At 47.4% G+C, this 14,419-nt stretch overlaps 1 protein-coding gene across 2 annotated transcripts in view; it reads right to left on the reverse strand.

Moving 5' to 3' along the window:
- Positions 1 to 2,135: 2,135 nt before the first annotated feature.
- Positions 2,136 to 14,419, reverse strand: part of LOC135244784 (protein bicaudal C homolog 1-like) — a 64,371-nt gene continuing 52,087 nt past the window's right edge. For both annotated transcript variants that reach the window (XM_064317345.1, XM_064317347.1), the window contains 10 exons: positions 14,231 to 14,418; positions 13,597 to 13,738; positions 12,348 to 12,501; positions 10,881 to 11,037; positions 10,496 to 10,535; positions 9,948 to 10,102; positions 8,703 to 8,859; positions 7,602 to 7,762; positions 7,102 to 7,201; positions 2,136 to 5,523 (listed from right to left, as the gene is read on the reverse strand). In XM_064317345.1, coding sequence (XP_064173415.1) covers positions 5,393 to 5,523; positions 7,102 to 7,201; positions 7,602 to 7,762; positions 8,703 to 8,859; positions 9,948 to 10,102; positions 10,496 to 10,535; positions 10,881 to 11,037; positions 12,348 to 12,501; positions 13,597 to 13,738; positions 14,231 to 14,418 — 1,385 coding nt within the window. In that variant the 3' untranslated portion in view covers positions 2,136 to 5,392. The remainder of the gene's footprint in view (positions 5,524 to 7,101; positions 7,202 to 7,601; positions 7,763 to 8,702; positions 8,860 to 9,947; positions 10,103 to 10,495; positions 10,536 to 10,880; positions 11,038 to 12,347; positions 12,502 to 13,596; positions 13,739 to 14,230; position 14,419) is intronic.

Consider the following 14,419-nt stretch of genomic DNA (forward strand, 5'->3'; position numbering starts at 1 on the left):
TGGCCTGACAAGGCCACGAGCAACAGCTGGGCTAATTGCCAATCACCCTCAGCTGTTTGCACTTATTGATTGGCTGTTGCTGTCCTTGGAGGCCTCCCAGGTTTTGGGGATATATGGCAGCAGCCAATAGAGCAGGGCTGTCCATCCAGTCTTATCCAATAAGAGCCGGCGTGGGTGCGGGTTTTTGTTTCAGCCCAGCACCAAGGCACCTGTTTCTACTTATCAGCATCTTTGCTTGAAGACTATGATTAGTTAATTATTTGAATCAAGAGCCGCAGTGCTGGGCTATAACAGAAAACCTGCACCCACTCCGGCCAAAGATTGGACACCCCAGTGATAAAGTAGTGGTAACTAACCCTGTTCCTGGAGATCTACCATCCTGCAGGTTTTCACTTCAACCCTAATTTGGCACACCTGACTCTACTAATCAGCAGCTGAACAAGATGTCTAGCTGTTGAATGTGGTGTGCTTTGTTAGGGTTGGAGTGAGAATACTATCTTGTTTCACTCCTGTACTTGAGCACAGAAAAATCTTTAGGATACATTTGCAGTCTGCAGCTGTGGCTGGTGCTTATACAAATCTCAGATCAAGTCGTGATTGAGTTAATTAGATAATTTAACAGCAGAAGTCGGCACAACCGAAACCAAACCGAGGATAAGATATCTTGCATCTTCTAGGAGCATTTCAGAGACCCTTAAACACCTCAAATATCTTTGAACAAAATCTCTTTCCATGTAAACTACCCACTACTGCATCCAAAGAACACCATTCACACTTTGGCAACGAATGCTGTACTCACTGTCAGTACCTATGAAATACTGCATGGCAACAAGGCTCTTCATTCTTCTGTAATTACTTTATATCCTAATGCATTGCTGCAGAGATTAGAGAGATTTGGCAGCCCCAGATTAGTGGATATGTGGATGTTGGCACCAATATTACACAGGTCAAGTGAGGCTCTAGTATTCACAGTAATGTGAATTTTTTTTCCCGGGGCCAACCAAGGCCATCTACATTAACATAGGTTAAAGAGTTGTCAATACAAGCAAAACTAAATATTTTAGCAAGTCATTAGATTAATTTAAAAAATAAACGATGAAAGATTTGCCAGTCTAATCAGAAAGTGCTATAATTACAAGATATGTAATGAAATGTTTCTATAGAAACTGAAAAATGAAAAGCTCATCTCAAATTGGTTTCCATGTCAATTTATTTGCTGATTTTGTTCAGCTGTTATCGTCCCTGAAGCCTTTCCCTCTCAAGTCTGCTGTGATATACACGGTCTGAAGGGATATCACACCATTTTATTTTAGTTAAATCAAATTACATAAATGTTCTGAAGCTCCTTCATTTCAGCACTAATTTGTTTCCCCAGAATATCATCAGTGCAGAACTGTGGAAACCTGCATGTCGGTCTCTAATGTGATGCTTTCATTGCAAATTCTCAGGTCACTGATGTATCGGTGTCATGCTGCTGTAGGTCATATGCCAATCACTGAGCTAATGAATTAGTAAAAAAAAACACAACCCTGTATCTAAGTCACACTAAAGCATCATTAAAGCTTTGTAGCCCTCATCTGTCTACGGTAACCAGGCTATTGTGTCTGTCATCGAGCTACTGTACACAGGTCCTAAAACAGAGAGATTATTAACATTGACGTTTTATTAGTCAGAGGGGATCAGTGGTGAAATAAGTTATTTGTGGTTGCATGTGCTGCAGGTTACACAGAAGTGAACACGTTTTATGTGTGTATGGATGGGGGTATATGCGGTGTTGCAACAAACAGGTGCTCTAGAGTACAGAATGTATATATTATAAATTTACGGTTACAGGCCATCTTTTAATGGAAAATTGTGGTCAGAAAGCAGACCCACCTGGAGAAGGAACACGACCTCCATTTGGCATGGGATATGTAGTTCATTTTTGGTATTCCAACGTGACATCCCTCAATAAGCAGCCCTCTCACTGTGGTTTCTAGACCTGGCCACGTGAGAACATGTACACAGAGACGACTTTACAAAAAACTACATTTAATTGAAAAAGAAACCCTGGGCTAAAACATATGTTGTGAAGATGTGTGGGTTCTGTAAGTTGCTCTGGCTATAAGAACACCTAAAAAACAGACAGAGAGAGAGAACTTCCTACTGGTTTATTATTTTATAATAAGGCACCAAACCTGGAGCTAAATATTCAATGAGTTTACAAACTTTCGTTAACACAAAAAAAGCTCATCGTTTTAGAGCGCACAGACACCACAGAATACGGCTTCATCCGAGTGTCATCCTCAGGCAGTCTGCCCTCATTGGTCACTGACTGATTTGGGGTCAATAACCCTGGTCCAGGGCAGCCGCATGCTCCACTGGCTTTCTGTTTTCACCCTAAAATCAGCATCGGATTCAGACCCATGTAACCCGGTGAAGTGAGGTAACTGTGTAATCGGCTGCTCTGATTGGTTAATTAAGTGTAGGGTAACAACAAAAGCCAGCGGAGCCTGTGGCTCTCCAGGAGCAGGACCGCAGTCCCCTGGGCTAAGTGAGGCTTGGGCGGCTGACCCAGGCGTCTTGTGCGCAGATCTGCTTTCAGAAGCACCCCTGCCACAGCCACAAGCCCACCTTTCCGGGGGTCCCCCATATGTGCCCCGTGTCCTTCTCAAAAAAAAAAAAAAAAGTGGTCCTTCACTAAACGAGGCATTCCTAATGCCATTCAGTGCTGCTTAACTGTGGCAAGGTCCGGAAAAAAAAACTAAACACAAACATGAACCTTTCCCAGAATCCTCCTCTTTGGGGGGGGGGAGGGGTCGGTCATAATGAATTCTACAACAGAATCACAGCTGGAACACATCCCAATAAAGTCACTTTAGATAAAGTGGCCTACCATTATTTGGTCCCTATACAGTAGGGAGATTTATTTCACTAACAGAAATGAAACACAACACGTACATTTGAACAATTGGGCTGCAAGAGGCCAACAATTAATGTGCTCTTCAGCTCAACAGCCACAGCAAAACGGACCAGATTAAGGTCACTCTTTTGTGCAGTTCTATTAAAACTGTATCTATTTTCTCTCACTAGAAACAATACTTAACATTCGTATTTGTGGAGATGATTACACCACACAGGTTTACACACATTACAAACGATAGTTAAAGTAACAATACTTCGGTGTCGGCTGAATTTTAAACATCCTGCCATCTGAACGCAGTGCACAGTCTTCACGTCTCCCTTTGTATCCCTATAAAACATTGTACAGTTGATTATCTTTGGAAAAAAATAATGGTAAAACGTAAAGCTAATCAGGGAAACCTGTAAGATCATTCAGAATATAAAACTGTCAACTGATGGATTAGAAGACTATTTTGGCAAAGGCACATTTTATATATTTAAAAAAAAAACACAAGAATAATGCTTTCTGTACACCATTATACCTGGTTCTCTCACCATAGTCATTCCATCCCCAGTGGATTGCAGAATTTCGGCAAAAGATTAGCAGAAACCTTGGGCCATGAAAGAAACACAGATTCTGGACAGGAATGGCCCTATTCAGACGATCACAGATGAAACCGAACAGGAATTCTGCGGTTTTTCAGATTGTAGACAGAACTGTCCAGTCCAGCTATTGAATAACATAAACGATAAATACAATAAAAACTATTTACCTGTATCTTAACACACAAACCTGGTTTTTGTTTCTGTTAGTGTGCACATGTTGCAGACTTTGTCTGCATTCCTTGTGAGCTTGAGCTGTGCCAGCCGCCACTTCCTGTCTTTTAGAAGACAAGACAGGAAATGACCTGATATACGCACTGCACATGCAAGGAACTCAGTGATGAGTCACAGAAGTCCCTGTAAATGTTTCTATGGCGATATAGGCCGGCACATCCGTCTTATAAACACTGCTTACCCTGGGTCCTGATAGTTTACCCTTCAGCCGGAGTCTCCAATGATCACGTAAGCATAACAGGCACTTAAACTAGCATTCCAGACACACACAAAATGGAGTATGAGGAATGCGTGCGTGGTTTCAGCGCATTTCATCCATGTCTGTGTGCGGCTGCCCACCAAGTCTAACAATGTGAAGGGCTTTATCTCCTCCGTGTTAACGCGGAAGGCATACTTCACACATTAACACAGAAGGCAGGTTTAGCTACGCGCTCCGCAGACTGGCTGTTTTCAGAAAACAGGAGAGCAGCAGATGGATAGCCACGGGAGCGGCTGAGCCTGTCTCAGTGACTACCGAAGAGAACACCGCCGCAGCCTGCCCCGCAGCGCTAGCGGGTTTCGCAGCAACACTCCGGCCACAGCGGCTGGTTGCCTGGAGACTAGGCGGTAAGGATAACACGGCGTAGGGGCCTTATGGACGGCAGTGAGGGTCCCACAGACAATCAGTCCCCCAACAAGCCCCCCACTGACGCACCTCGTTCCGTTTCTAATTCTCAATACGTCATCGTCAGAAGGAAAAAAAAAAAACTGACAACACCAAGGCCCTAAAATAATTATAACTGCAGCACCTTGTGTTTTCAACTTTATGTTATACATTGTAACAGTTTTTTTTTGCTCCTCACACCATCACAATCAGTGATCACTTGTAATGAAATAAAAAAATAATTTGATAAAAAATGGGGAAAAAAATTTTAAATACAATTTTAGGTGCAATGCAGTTGAACTGATTCTGGGCCCAACACAACCTAGCCTCTCATAAAAAAAAGGTAAAATAAAAATTTTAAATGTTTTAAACAAAAAGTGACATTCAAATTGATGTTAGCACAGAAAATTCAGACACAAACCAAAGAGATGCGTGTCAGACAGGCAACAGGTTGTTCTGCAGCACGGCAACACAGACCAATACCTGCTGAGAGTCAGATCTCTACCCCACGTCTGTCCACTCCTGATAACGCTGGGATTTCAAATGATGTTCAGCACCTGCTGCTCCACACACACACACACACACACCACGCAGTGCTTGTATTTGACTTGGTATCCAAGCTCTATTGGTCAGCAGATCCACCCCCACCCCCCAAAAAAAAAACCCTTCCAAGGGGCAAGGAATCAAGTGTTCCTAAAGTGCACAGGCCTAATATAAACAGCTAAGACTGCACATGGCTTCAGCAGAGTCCCGCTGGCTGCTCGGTGCATGGCTTTACAGGAGTAGCAGCGACTGTTCCCTCCTGGGATTCCCTCGTCCTGCAGGTGCCTCTCCGATCCACCACAGGCCAGCGAGCCCTCGTCTTCCTCCTCGTCTATTTGGCTTCTTTATTCCTTTGGTCACCTTTGGTTAGTTGGCCAGGAATGGGACTCAAGAGTGTCAAGCAGGGTTACCATGGCGCTCGTGACTCAGACCGTCACAGCTGGAGGTGGGGGGGGTGGGTGGGTGGTGGGGGGGGGTCCAAGAGGCCTACCAGCGGCCGCTGACGCTGGCCATGTCGGAGTGGAACTGGCGGGACAGCCGTCCGCTAGCCCCTCCCTCCAGGAAGGAGGAGCGGATGTTCGGAGCCTCAAAGAGTTTCCTCCGGTTCTTATTTAATTCTGGGGGGAAAAAAAGCAGAAAGAAACGATTATCAACAGAGTCTAACTTAAGATACGCAACGCACGCAGCAAACAGAGACTACAGGGGGATTTCACTGACCAAAACATTTGAAATGGACTACATGCGTTCTGTGCTACTCGTGAAGGGCAATATGACCCCTTCAGACTTTCTGAATAGTTGTCCTATGACCGTTCTGTGACAACATTACAAACGTTTTCCTGAAATGGCAGCGTATCCATGGAGAACAAAGGAGATTTTTTAACTTGGTTTACGAGCACTGCTAATGAAACACGCACTTTCAACCTCACAGACCCCCCCACCACAACTGCCCCCCTCCCACACAAACACTTCCGCTATGTGTAATTCACACAAAAGCTGCCATTGAAATGTGCTACACAATGTAAAACCCATTTGCAATCATATTATATTCCAATACATAAACATGCTGCGTGCTGTATTTTGTGGAACGACAATAAAGTCCATTTATTGCACCAGCCATGACACTGAATGACAGAGTGGTGTCACAAACAGCTGGACAATGAACAGATTCAGAGGCTCTGGATTTTCCATTAGATGCTTATTTGTTGTCCGTCTGTCTGGCGCGTGATTCACACATTCTCTGTCAGGCCAAACACTGCATTACAATAAACGGACAGTTTCCCCGTTTCAGCAGATACAGGCCTGCTAGCCTCATTCCTCTACACGCCGTGGCTTATCTGTCCTCTGTCGAGCAGCCCACACCTCCCCCGTTTTGGGTTTACTCCACAAACGTACAAAATATAAATATGTCCCTCGGTGCAGAATGATATCATTTGGAACTGCGTTCAAGCAAGAGACGCCGAAATTTGAAAATAAAATATCCTGGCACCTCTAAGAGGGCATGGTCACTTTTCAGCACACAAATTTGACATGAAAATGTAAGCTTAGCACACACTGCACCTTATATGATAATGCAAGGTGACCACACACTGCAATTTATATGATAATGCAAGCTGTTGAATAAAGAATTCTGAAACTTTTTTGGAAAAACACTTTTGGTTTTGGGTTTACATATTCTTGCGGTACGCTGACGTCTTCAGTTCAGCTTGGCCTTCAGCTCCACACAGTGTATCTGCAGGCCATTTCCTCAGGCATTATCCCACATCCTTAATGACTGCAGCAATTTTACTTTTCATTTTTACGCTGTTATGGCAAAAGCACAGTAAGAGGAACTTCTCGCCGGGGGACTTTGGTTGAAAGTTTGTGTCGAACCGAGCCGTGCAAACATGAAGCTGTAATTGCTTGTCACAAATACTGAGCCTGGCCACCATTTTGGCTAAGGAAACGGCGGTTGGATCGGTGCGGACTGTGAGATATTAGAAAATATGACAAATAAACTGGACTTGTAACTGAGAGACCGCAGAGGTCATTTCCCCGGTGGAGTACTGTTGCTGTAACCTCGAGTGTGAATTACTTGTGTTCATGTGGGATGGTGTGGAAAAAACAAACAACATTTTAACAGATATGTATGCTGTGCAAAGTTGCTCTGGATGTCACATCTGATAAAAGGCTAAATTCAGCGTTTCTCCAGTGCACACCTGAAATAGCCAGCAGCATCTTCCTCCGAGCACCGAACGTGGTGATGCCAAGCTCCTTCAGATCTGGGTCCGTCAGCGTCAGGAACGTCTGCAGGTCGATCTGAAGGACACAAGACGTCCCCAGGTTTAACGCCTTCAGTAAAAACCCGAGCCCATCACAGCATGCAGTGGGCGAGAGGCAAGAATACATCCTGGACTGATCGCCAATCCATCGCCGGGCTGTATAACCCAAGCCCAAATACGAGTCAAATACACATTAAGCCTGAAGAGTTTAACACTGTTCACACACATCCGCGAAAATTTTCAATGAAGCATTTTAGCAAACCACAACGTCACAATCATAGAGGATTGATTTTGTCCTGAATACTGGTGAAAATGGTGTTACTTTTTTAATGCTCAGTAATCTGCAGGAATTTCACCACTGACTAATAATGATTTGCAGTGTGTGTGGAGTGCTCAGGCAGTGATAAGGCGGTGTTAAGGCGGCGGTGACTCCAGACCTCCTGCTGCTGGAAGACGTCGGTGTACTTCCCCAGGCCCAGTTTGCTGAACAGCTCGGGCAGGTCCGAACCCTTGGCCGAGGAGCTCAGGCTGCAGCCGTTGGAGCCCATGGCTGAGGAGACGCAGTCCATGTAGTTACTGCTGCTCAGGTAGAGCTCCACTGCAGGGGGAGAGAACCAATGAGCAAGCAGAGAGTGCTAACGGCTGGGACGCACTTCTGTGCCTGCTTTACAATTAAACATTTTAATCTGTGCCGTTATTTCAACATTTCTGAAATGATATCATTTGGCATAAATGCATTCCACTCTGGCCCCGCCCCAATCGTGATTTCAGAGTGAAACCTTGTGATACCTCTTTGGCGGTACTACCCTAAAGGGTAAGTATCATCGGTACAACTACGTCATCTAGATGTCGATCAAGATATCCAGTCAGAAAATAGTTTCCGCCCACAAACTCGTCCGTATCATTTTTAGTACGACAAAATACTGCCGCCACCTGATTGGCAGGACTGGTTTCGACCCAACATTTTTCAAACCGAAGAAACATGGTGGCCTGTTCATTAACTTTCTCCACCTACACTGCCCACTAAAATATTCTGAAAACATTTCAGGTGAGAAGAAGGCCTCTTGATTTATATTTGATCTGCAACGCCTAGTTTGACAGTTTGATCCAGGTCCATTTTATAAGCCAGACACAGCTACGCTGTACAAATTTATTTGCATATAGAATACTTTATGCAAATTAAGATGGACACATCTACTCCACCCACCCCAGGATGGATTTTCAGAATTGTGAAGCAGGCGGAGCCAAACTGAAACAGTGAGTGCAGTTACTCTTTAAGGTGTGAGATCAGAAAAATGTGATTAGAATGTTCTTAGCTGAACATTCTAATGCTGATGTAACAATCACTACTGGTGACTAAAAGCAGTGGAGTTCTAGAACACTGACTTAGAACTTAAAAAAAAAAAAAAAAACTTTCCAAAGGGTTAAGGAAACTTTTCCTGAGCTCTGTTTCAAAAAAAAAAAAAAAAGAAACAAAAAAAGTATCTTTATGGCTCTCTCCTGAGGGGGGAAGAAGCGCGACAGGCCGCCCCGCGCACCTGATTTGGTCTGCTTCCTCTTGGGGCTGCCGACGGATGCCGCAAATTCGGAGTGGCCCCTGAGGTCCCCGCCATTCCTGTCCCTCCAGTTGTCTGAGTCGCTGCCCGCCGCCCCCGCCACGCCCTCGAGGGTGTTTGACAGGGGCAGGGGGGAGTCCTGGGAGCGGGCGGGACGAGAAAAACCACTCATAAAATAAAATCAGGAAGGAAGGTGGACAGAGATGATTAAAACTACCCACAAGCCCCTTCAAGGCACGGAAGAATGTGACAGTGCTAAACTGACTTCACAAACTGCAGCTTCTCCCTCCCCACACCCCGCAGGTGACAGCAGGAAATAACTCATAAAGTTGGGCCGAAAAACACATAACAAAACTTTAACACTTTGTTGGTAAGTGGATAAAAATATCGATTCAAACTGCATATACCCAGTACCCACAAAACAGGCAAGAAGAAACTCAAAGAGAGAGGGAAAAGTGAGGTGTTAGCTATGGTGGCTCAGCTAGCATCCCATAATATACAGGTGTATAGCGTAGCCTTTAATATGGATGACACTGATGTGAGGCGTGTTGCTTTCATCTTGTGGCGGGTGTGTACCTTGTACGTGGTGCTCATGGTTGGCGGGTGCTCATGGTTGGCGGGTGTGTAGTACGTGGTGCTCATGGTTGGCGGGTGTGTAGTACGTGGTGCTCATGGTTGGTGGGTGTGGTCATGGTTGGTGGGTGTGTCTGTACCTCGTACGTGGTGCTCATGGTTAGAGAGTGTGGTCATGGTTGGTGGGTGTGTAGTACGTGGTGCTCATAGTGGTGGGTGTGTCTGTACCTCGTAGGTGGTGCTCATGGTTAGCGGGTGTGTAGTACGTGGTGCTCATGGTTGGCGGGTGCTCATGGTTAGCGGGTGTGTAGTACGTGGTGCTCATGGTTGGTGGGTGTGTAGTACGTGGTGCTCATGGTTAGCGGGTGTGGTCATGGTTGGTGGGTGTGTACCTCGTATGTGGTGCTCATGGTTGGCCGGTGTGTACCTTGTACGTGGTGCTCATGGTTGGCGGGTGCTCATGGTTAGCGGGTGTGCTCATGGTTGGCCGGTGTGTACCTCGTACGTGGTGCTCATGGTTAGCGGGTGTGGTCATGGTTAGCAGGTGTGTACCTCGTAGGTGGTGCTCATGGTCGGCGGGTGTGTAGTACGTGGTGGTCATGGTTGGCGGGTGCTCATGGTTAGCGGGTGTGCTCATGGTTAGCGGGTGTGTACCTCGTAGGTGGTGCTCATGGTCGGCTTGTAGGGCACGTGATTGGCTCGGCGCAGCTCCTTGATGGCCTCCGCAGGCATGGACTTGGAGAAGCCCAGGCCGCTCCAGGTGTTGGTGGGGGTCCGCACCTCCGTCACCACGGGCTTCTTCAGCATGGCTACAGGACAAACACAACTGACCAATCACCTGCCTTTCCACGAGATGTTATTCACACAGAACAACCAATCAATTGAGTCTTCTGTGAATAACATTATTCACTCAGGACAGCCAATGAACTGAGTCTTCGGTGAATAGCATTATCCACACAGGACAACCAATCAACTGAGTCTTCCATAAATGAGCTCATTCACATGGCGCAGCCAATCATTTTCCTTTTGAAATGAGGTCATTCATACAGAACAGCCAATCAATCATCTTTAACTCTCCAGCATCTGCAACACATCAACTAAAAGTTGCCTTTTGCAACTTCAGATCTGATACAGAAGCACAGGGACACCAAACTAAAACTACACTCTAAAAGGACAGTAAAATCTCAGCCACAACCACTCACCTTTGGTTGCTAATAGCTTTTTGTGTTCATAATCGAACGCCTGAAAACAGAACAACAAAGAGAGGTTATTATTCAAACATCACAGCAAGACTATACCAGACTACTATTATTACTACTACTACTACCACCACTAATAATGTAATGATAATAACTGATACTACAACTAATAATAATAGTGATAATAATTATTATAATCATGATGATAATAATAATAGTAATATCAATAATGATAATAACAAGATTAAAAATAATAATAGTAATAATAATAGTAACAGTAGTAGTAGTACTAGTAATAATCATAATAGTACTAGTAATAATAATAATAATAATAATAATAATAATAATAATAATAATAGTAATAACAGTAATAATAATAGCCCCAGACCTCCATGCTGATGAAGGAGGCCTGTGGTGCGAGGCGGAGTCTGTCTGAGCTCTGCTGCGCCGCTCTCTCCGCCGCCCTCTCGCTGCCTGGCGCCCGCTTATCCGCCATCGGGCTCTCCGCGCGGCTCGCCTCCGCGTCTGAGAGCAGCCGGTCGGAGCTGTGGGAGGAGACCGCGCCGTTACCGTGACGACTGCCAGGCAGGCGCAACAGTCAGGGAACCTGGCTCAGAGGTTGCAGGTTCAAGCCCCAGGTGGGGCACAGCGGCTGCACACTTGAGCAAAGTGCTTTCACCTAACCCAATATCCAGCTGCATAAGTGGACTGTATAAAAAATAAAAATGTAGGGCATGTCTAAGTACTGCAGGTGGGGGTTTAGGTGCAGTAGGGTGTGTACGTACTGCAGGTGGGGGTTTAGGTGCAGTAGGGTGTGTGTACGTACTGCAGGTGGGGGATAAGGTGCAGTAGGGTGTGTATGTACTGCAGATGGGGGTTTAGGTGCAGTAGGGTGTGTATGTACTGCAGATGGGGGTTTAGGTGCAGTAGGGCATGTGTATGTACTGCAGATGGGGGTTTAGGTGCAGTAGGGTGTGTATGTACTGCAGATGGGGGTTTAGGTACAGTAGGGCGTGTGTATGTACTGCAGGTGGGGGTTTAGGTACAGTAGGGCGTGTGTATGTACTGCAGATGGGGGTTTAGGTGCAGTAGGGTGTGATTACTGCAGATGGGGGTTTAGGTGCAGTAGGGGTGTGTATGTACTGCATGGGGGTTTAGTGCAGTAGGTGTGTAGTACTGCAGATGGGGGTTTAGGTGCAGTAGGGTGTGTATGTACTGCAGATGGGGGTTTAGGTGCAGTAGGGTGTGTATGTACTGCAGGTGGGGGTTTAGGTGCAGTAGGGTGTGTATGTACTGCAGATGGGGGTTTAGGTGCAGTAGGTGTGTGTATGTACTGCAGGTGGGGGTTTAGGTACAGTAGGGCGTGTGTATGTACTGCAGATGGGGGTTTAGGTGCAGTAGGGTGTGTATGTACTGCAGATGGGGGTTTAGGTGCAGTAGGGTGTGTATGTACTGCAGATGGGGGTTTAGGTGCAGTAGGGGTGTGTATGTACTGCAGGTGGGGGTTTAGGTGCAGTAGGGTGTGTATGTACTGCAGGTGGGGGTTTAGGTGCAGTAGGGGTGTGTATGTACTGCAGTGGGGGTTTAGGTGCAGTAGGGCGTGTGTATGTACTGCAGGTGGGGGTTTAGGTGCAGTAGGGGTGTGTATGTACTGCAGGTGGGGGTTTAGGTGCAGTAGGGTGTGTTAGTACTGCAGGTGGGGGTTTAGGTGCAGTAGGGTGTGTGTACGTACTGCAGGTGGGGGTTTAGGTGCAGTAGGGTGTGTGTACGTACTGCAGGTGGGGGTTTAGGTGCAGTAGGGTGTGTGTACGTACTGCAGGTGTGGGTTTAGGTGCAGTAGGGTGTGTGTACGTACTGCAGGTGGGGGTTGTGGGGTCCCTGTCGGAGCTCCACGGAATGGCGGCTCCCGCCGGTGGTCTGACAGGAAGGCAGCATCTTCTTCAGCTCGCCGCTGCTGGCCGAGTGTGACGGGCTCCTGGGCATCCCCACCTCCACGAACGTGTCTGAGCCTGAAACACAACGGGCCACAAACAGCCAACAACCTCATCAGCTTCAGCTGCTGAAGCTAAGCAGCGATACCACCCTGTACCCTTCTCATGGCTAACTGCTGAAGCTAAGCAGCCCTGTACCCTTCTCATGGCTAACTGCTGAAGCTAAGCAGCCATACCACCCTGTACCCATCTCATGGCTAACTGCTGAAGCTAAGCAGCCATACCACCCTGTACCAATCTCATGGCTAACTGCTGAAGCTAAGCAGCTACACCACCCTGTACCCTTCTCACGGCTAACTGCTGAAGCTAAGCAGCCCTGTACCCTTCTCATGGCTAACTGCTGAAGCTAAGCAGGGTTGGACTTGGTTAGTACTTAGTTAGGAGACCTCTTGGGAAAACTAAGTTGCTATTGGTAGAGATGTTGGGGTGTCCACCAGAGGGCAGTCTTTCCTCTGGATCAGATAAGAATGCATTGCCCCAGCACAGAGATGGGGACACTGTGCTATAAAAGGTATCCGAGATGATAAACTGATTTCCTGACTCACACTGGTCAATAAAGATCCCACGGCACTTAAGAAAAAGATTAGGGTGTCTCAATATCAGGCCACCTCATGATTCCCCCATCACTTAACTGTACAACCCCTTGCATTACCAGTCCGTTTTCATTCCCCAGGCCAGTGCAAATGCAAACTGGGTCTTCAGTTAAAAAGCTACTTAAAATTTGGCATAGTGAGGTCACCTAACAGGGGCTCAATCTATGATGGTGCATATGAAAAAAAAAGAAATGTTCGGTCTCATAGACATTTTTCTCCAAACTGCTCACGCAACAGTTTCAGCGCTAGCAGAGCCAGTTGAAGTGGAACAGACTGCACATGATTCAGGTGTGTGGACCCAAAGGAAACCGAGCCAGGAGAGGCCAATCATCAGCTCACACAGAGAGAGGCAAAGCTGTGAAATCAACTGAGAGGCTGTTTTCTGTAAACATTCCGGCTGCGTCTGAGCGGTCTGAGCGTTCTGAGCGCTGCCTGGCTGCTGGTTTTCCCGCTGGTTTTCCCGCTGGTTTTCCCCCTGGTTTTCCCCCTGGTTTGCCCGCGCGGTGAGAGGCGGCGGTACCTTGGTCGGATCCGGACTTGCCGGACCGCGGCTCGGCGGGACAGTGACCGCCGGCGTCCTGCGCCGGGTCGCTGTGGGAGGGGCTTAGGACCTGGTCCGCCAGCGACGTCGAAGACATTCTGCCGTAAACCGAGCAGGGGTGCTGCAAAATGACAGCGTTAAACACCGTCAGGGCTGCAGCGCACAGGGGGCCTGTCCAACGGGGCGGCCGGGGGGGCACTGCCCAGCTCTGAAATGTGATTGGCCATGCCAGGTGCCACTCCTATATTCCACATAAAACCACCCCTATATTCCACAGACTAACCAAGTAACACTACACAAAAACCCAATGCTAACATAAGTGCTAAACAGCCTATAAGTATGAGTGCTGTGTGAGGTTAGCGTGCTCACACACATCTCTGAGCCCTGTGCGGTGCAGCAGAGGTGCTGTGTGAGGTTAGCATGCTCACACACACCTCTGAGCGTAGTGAGGTGCAGCAGAGGTGCTGTGTGAGGTTAGCATGCTCACACGCATCTCTGAGCGCAGTGAGGTGCAGCAGAGGTGCTGTGTGAGGTTAGCATGCTCACACACATCTCTGAGCCCCGTGCGGTGCAGCAGATCAGGGTGTGCAGGTGAAACGGAGGGCTTGCGTACTTTGATGTGGCCGTTGAGAGAGCGGGCTGTTTTCCCGCAGTCCGGCAGGCTGCTGGCCTGCGTGTCGATGGGGGCCAGGCCGGGGGGAGGGGAGGGGGCGCTGCGGGCGTAGCCCTGGGCCCCCGTCAGGAGGAGGGTCCTCAGAGTGGCCTGGGCGGCCGGGTGCATCATCAGCTGGGATGACAAGCC

This window comes from Anguilla rostrata, chromosome 18 (genome assembly GCF_018555375.3).
Source record: "Anguilla rostrata isolate EN2019 chromosome 18, ASM1855537v3, whole genome shotgun sequence".
Lineage (NCBI taxonomy): Eukaryota > Metazoa > Chordata > Actinopteri > Anguilliformes > Anguillidae > Anguilla > Anguilla rostrata.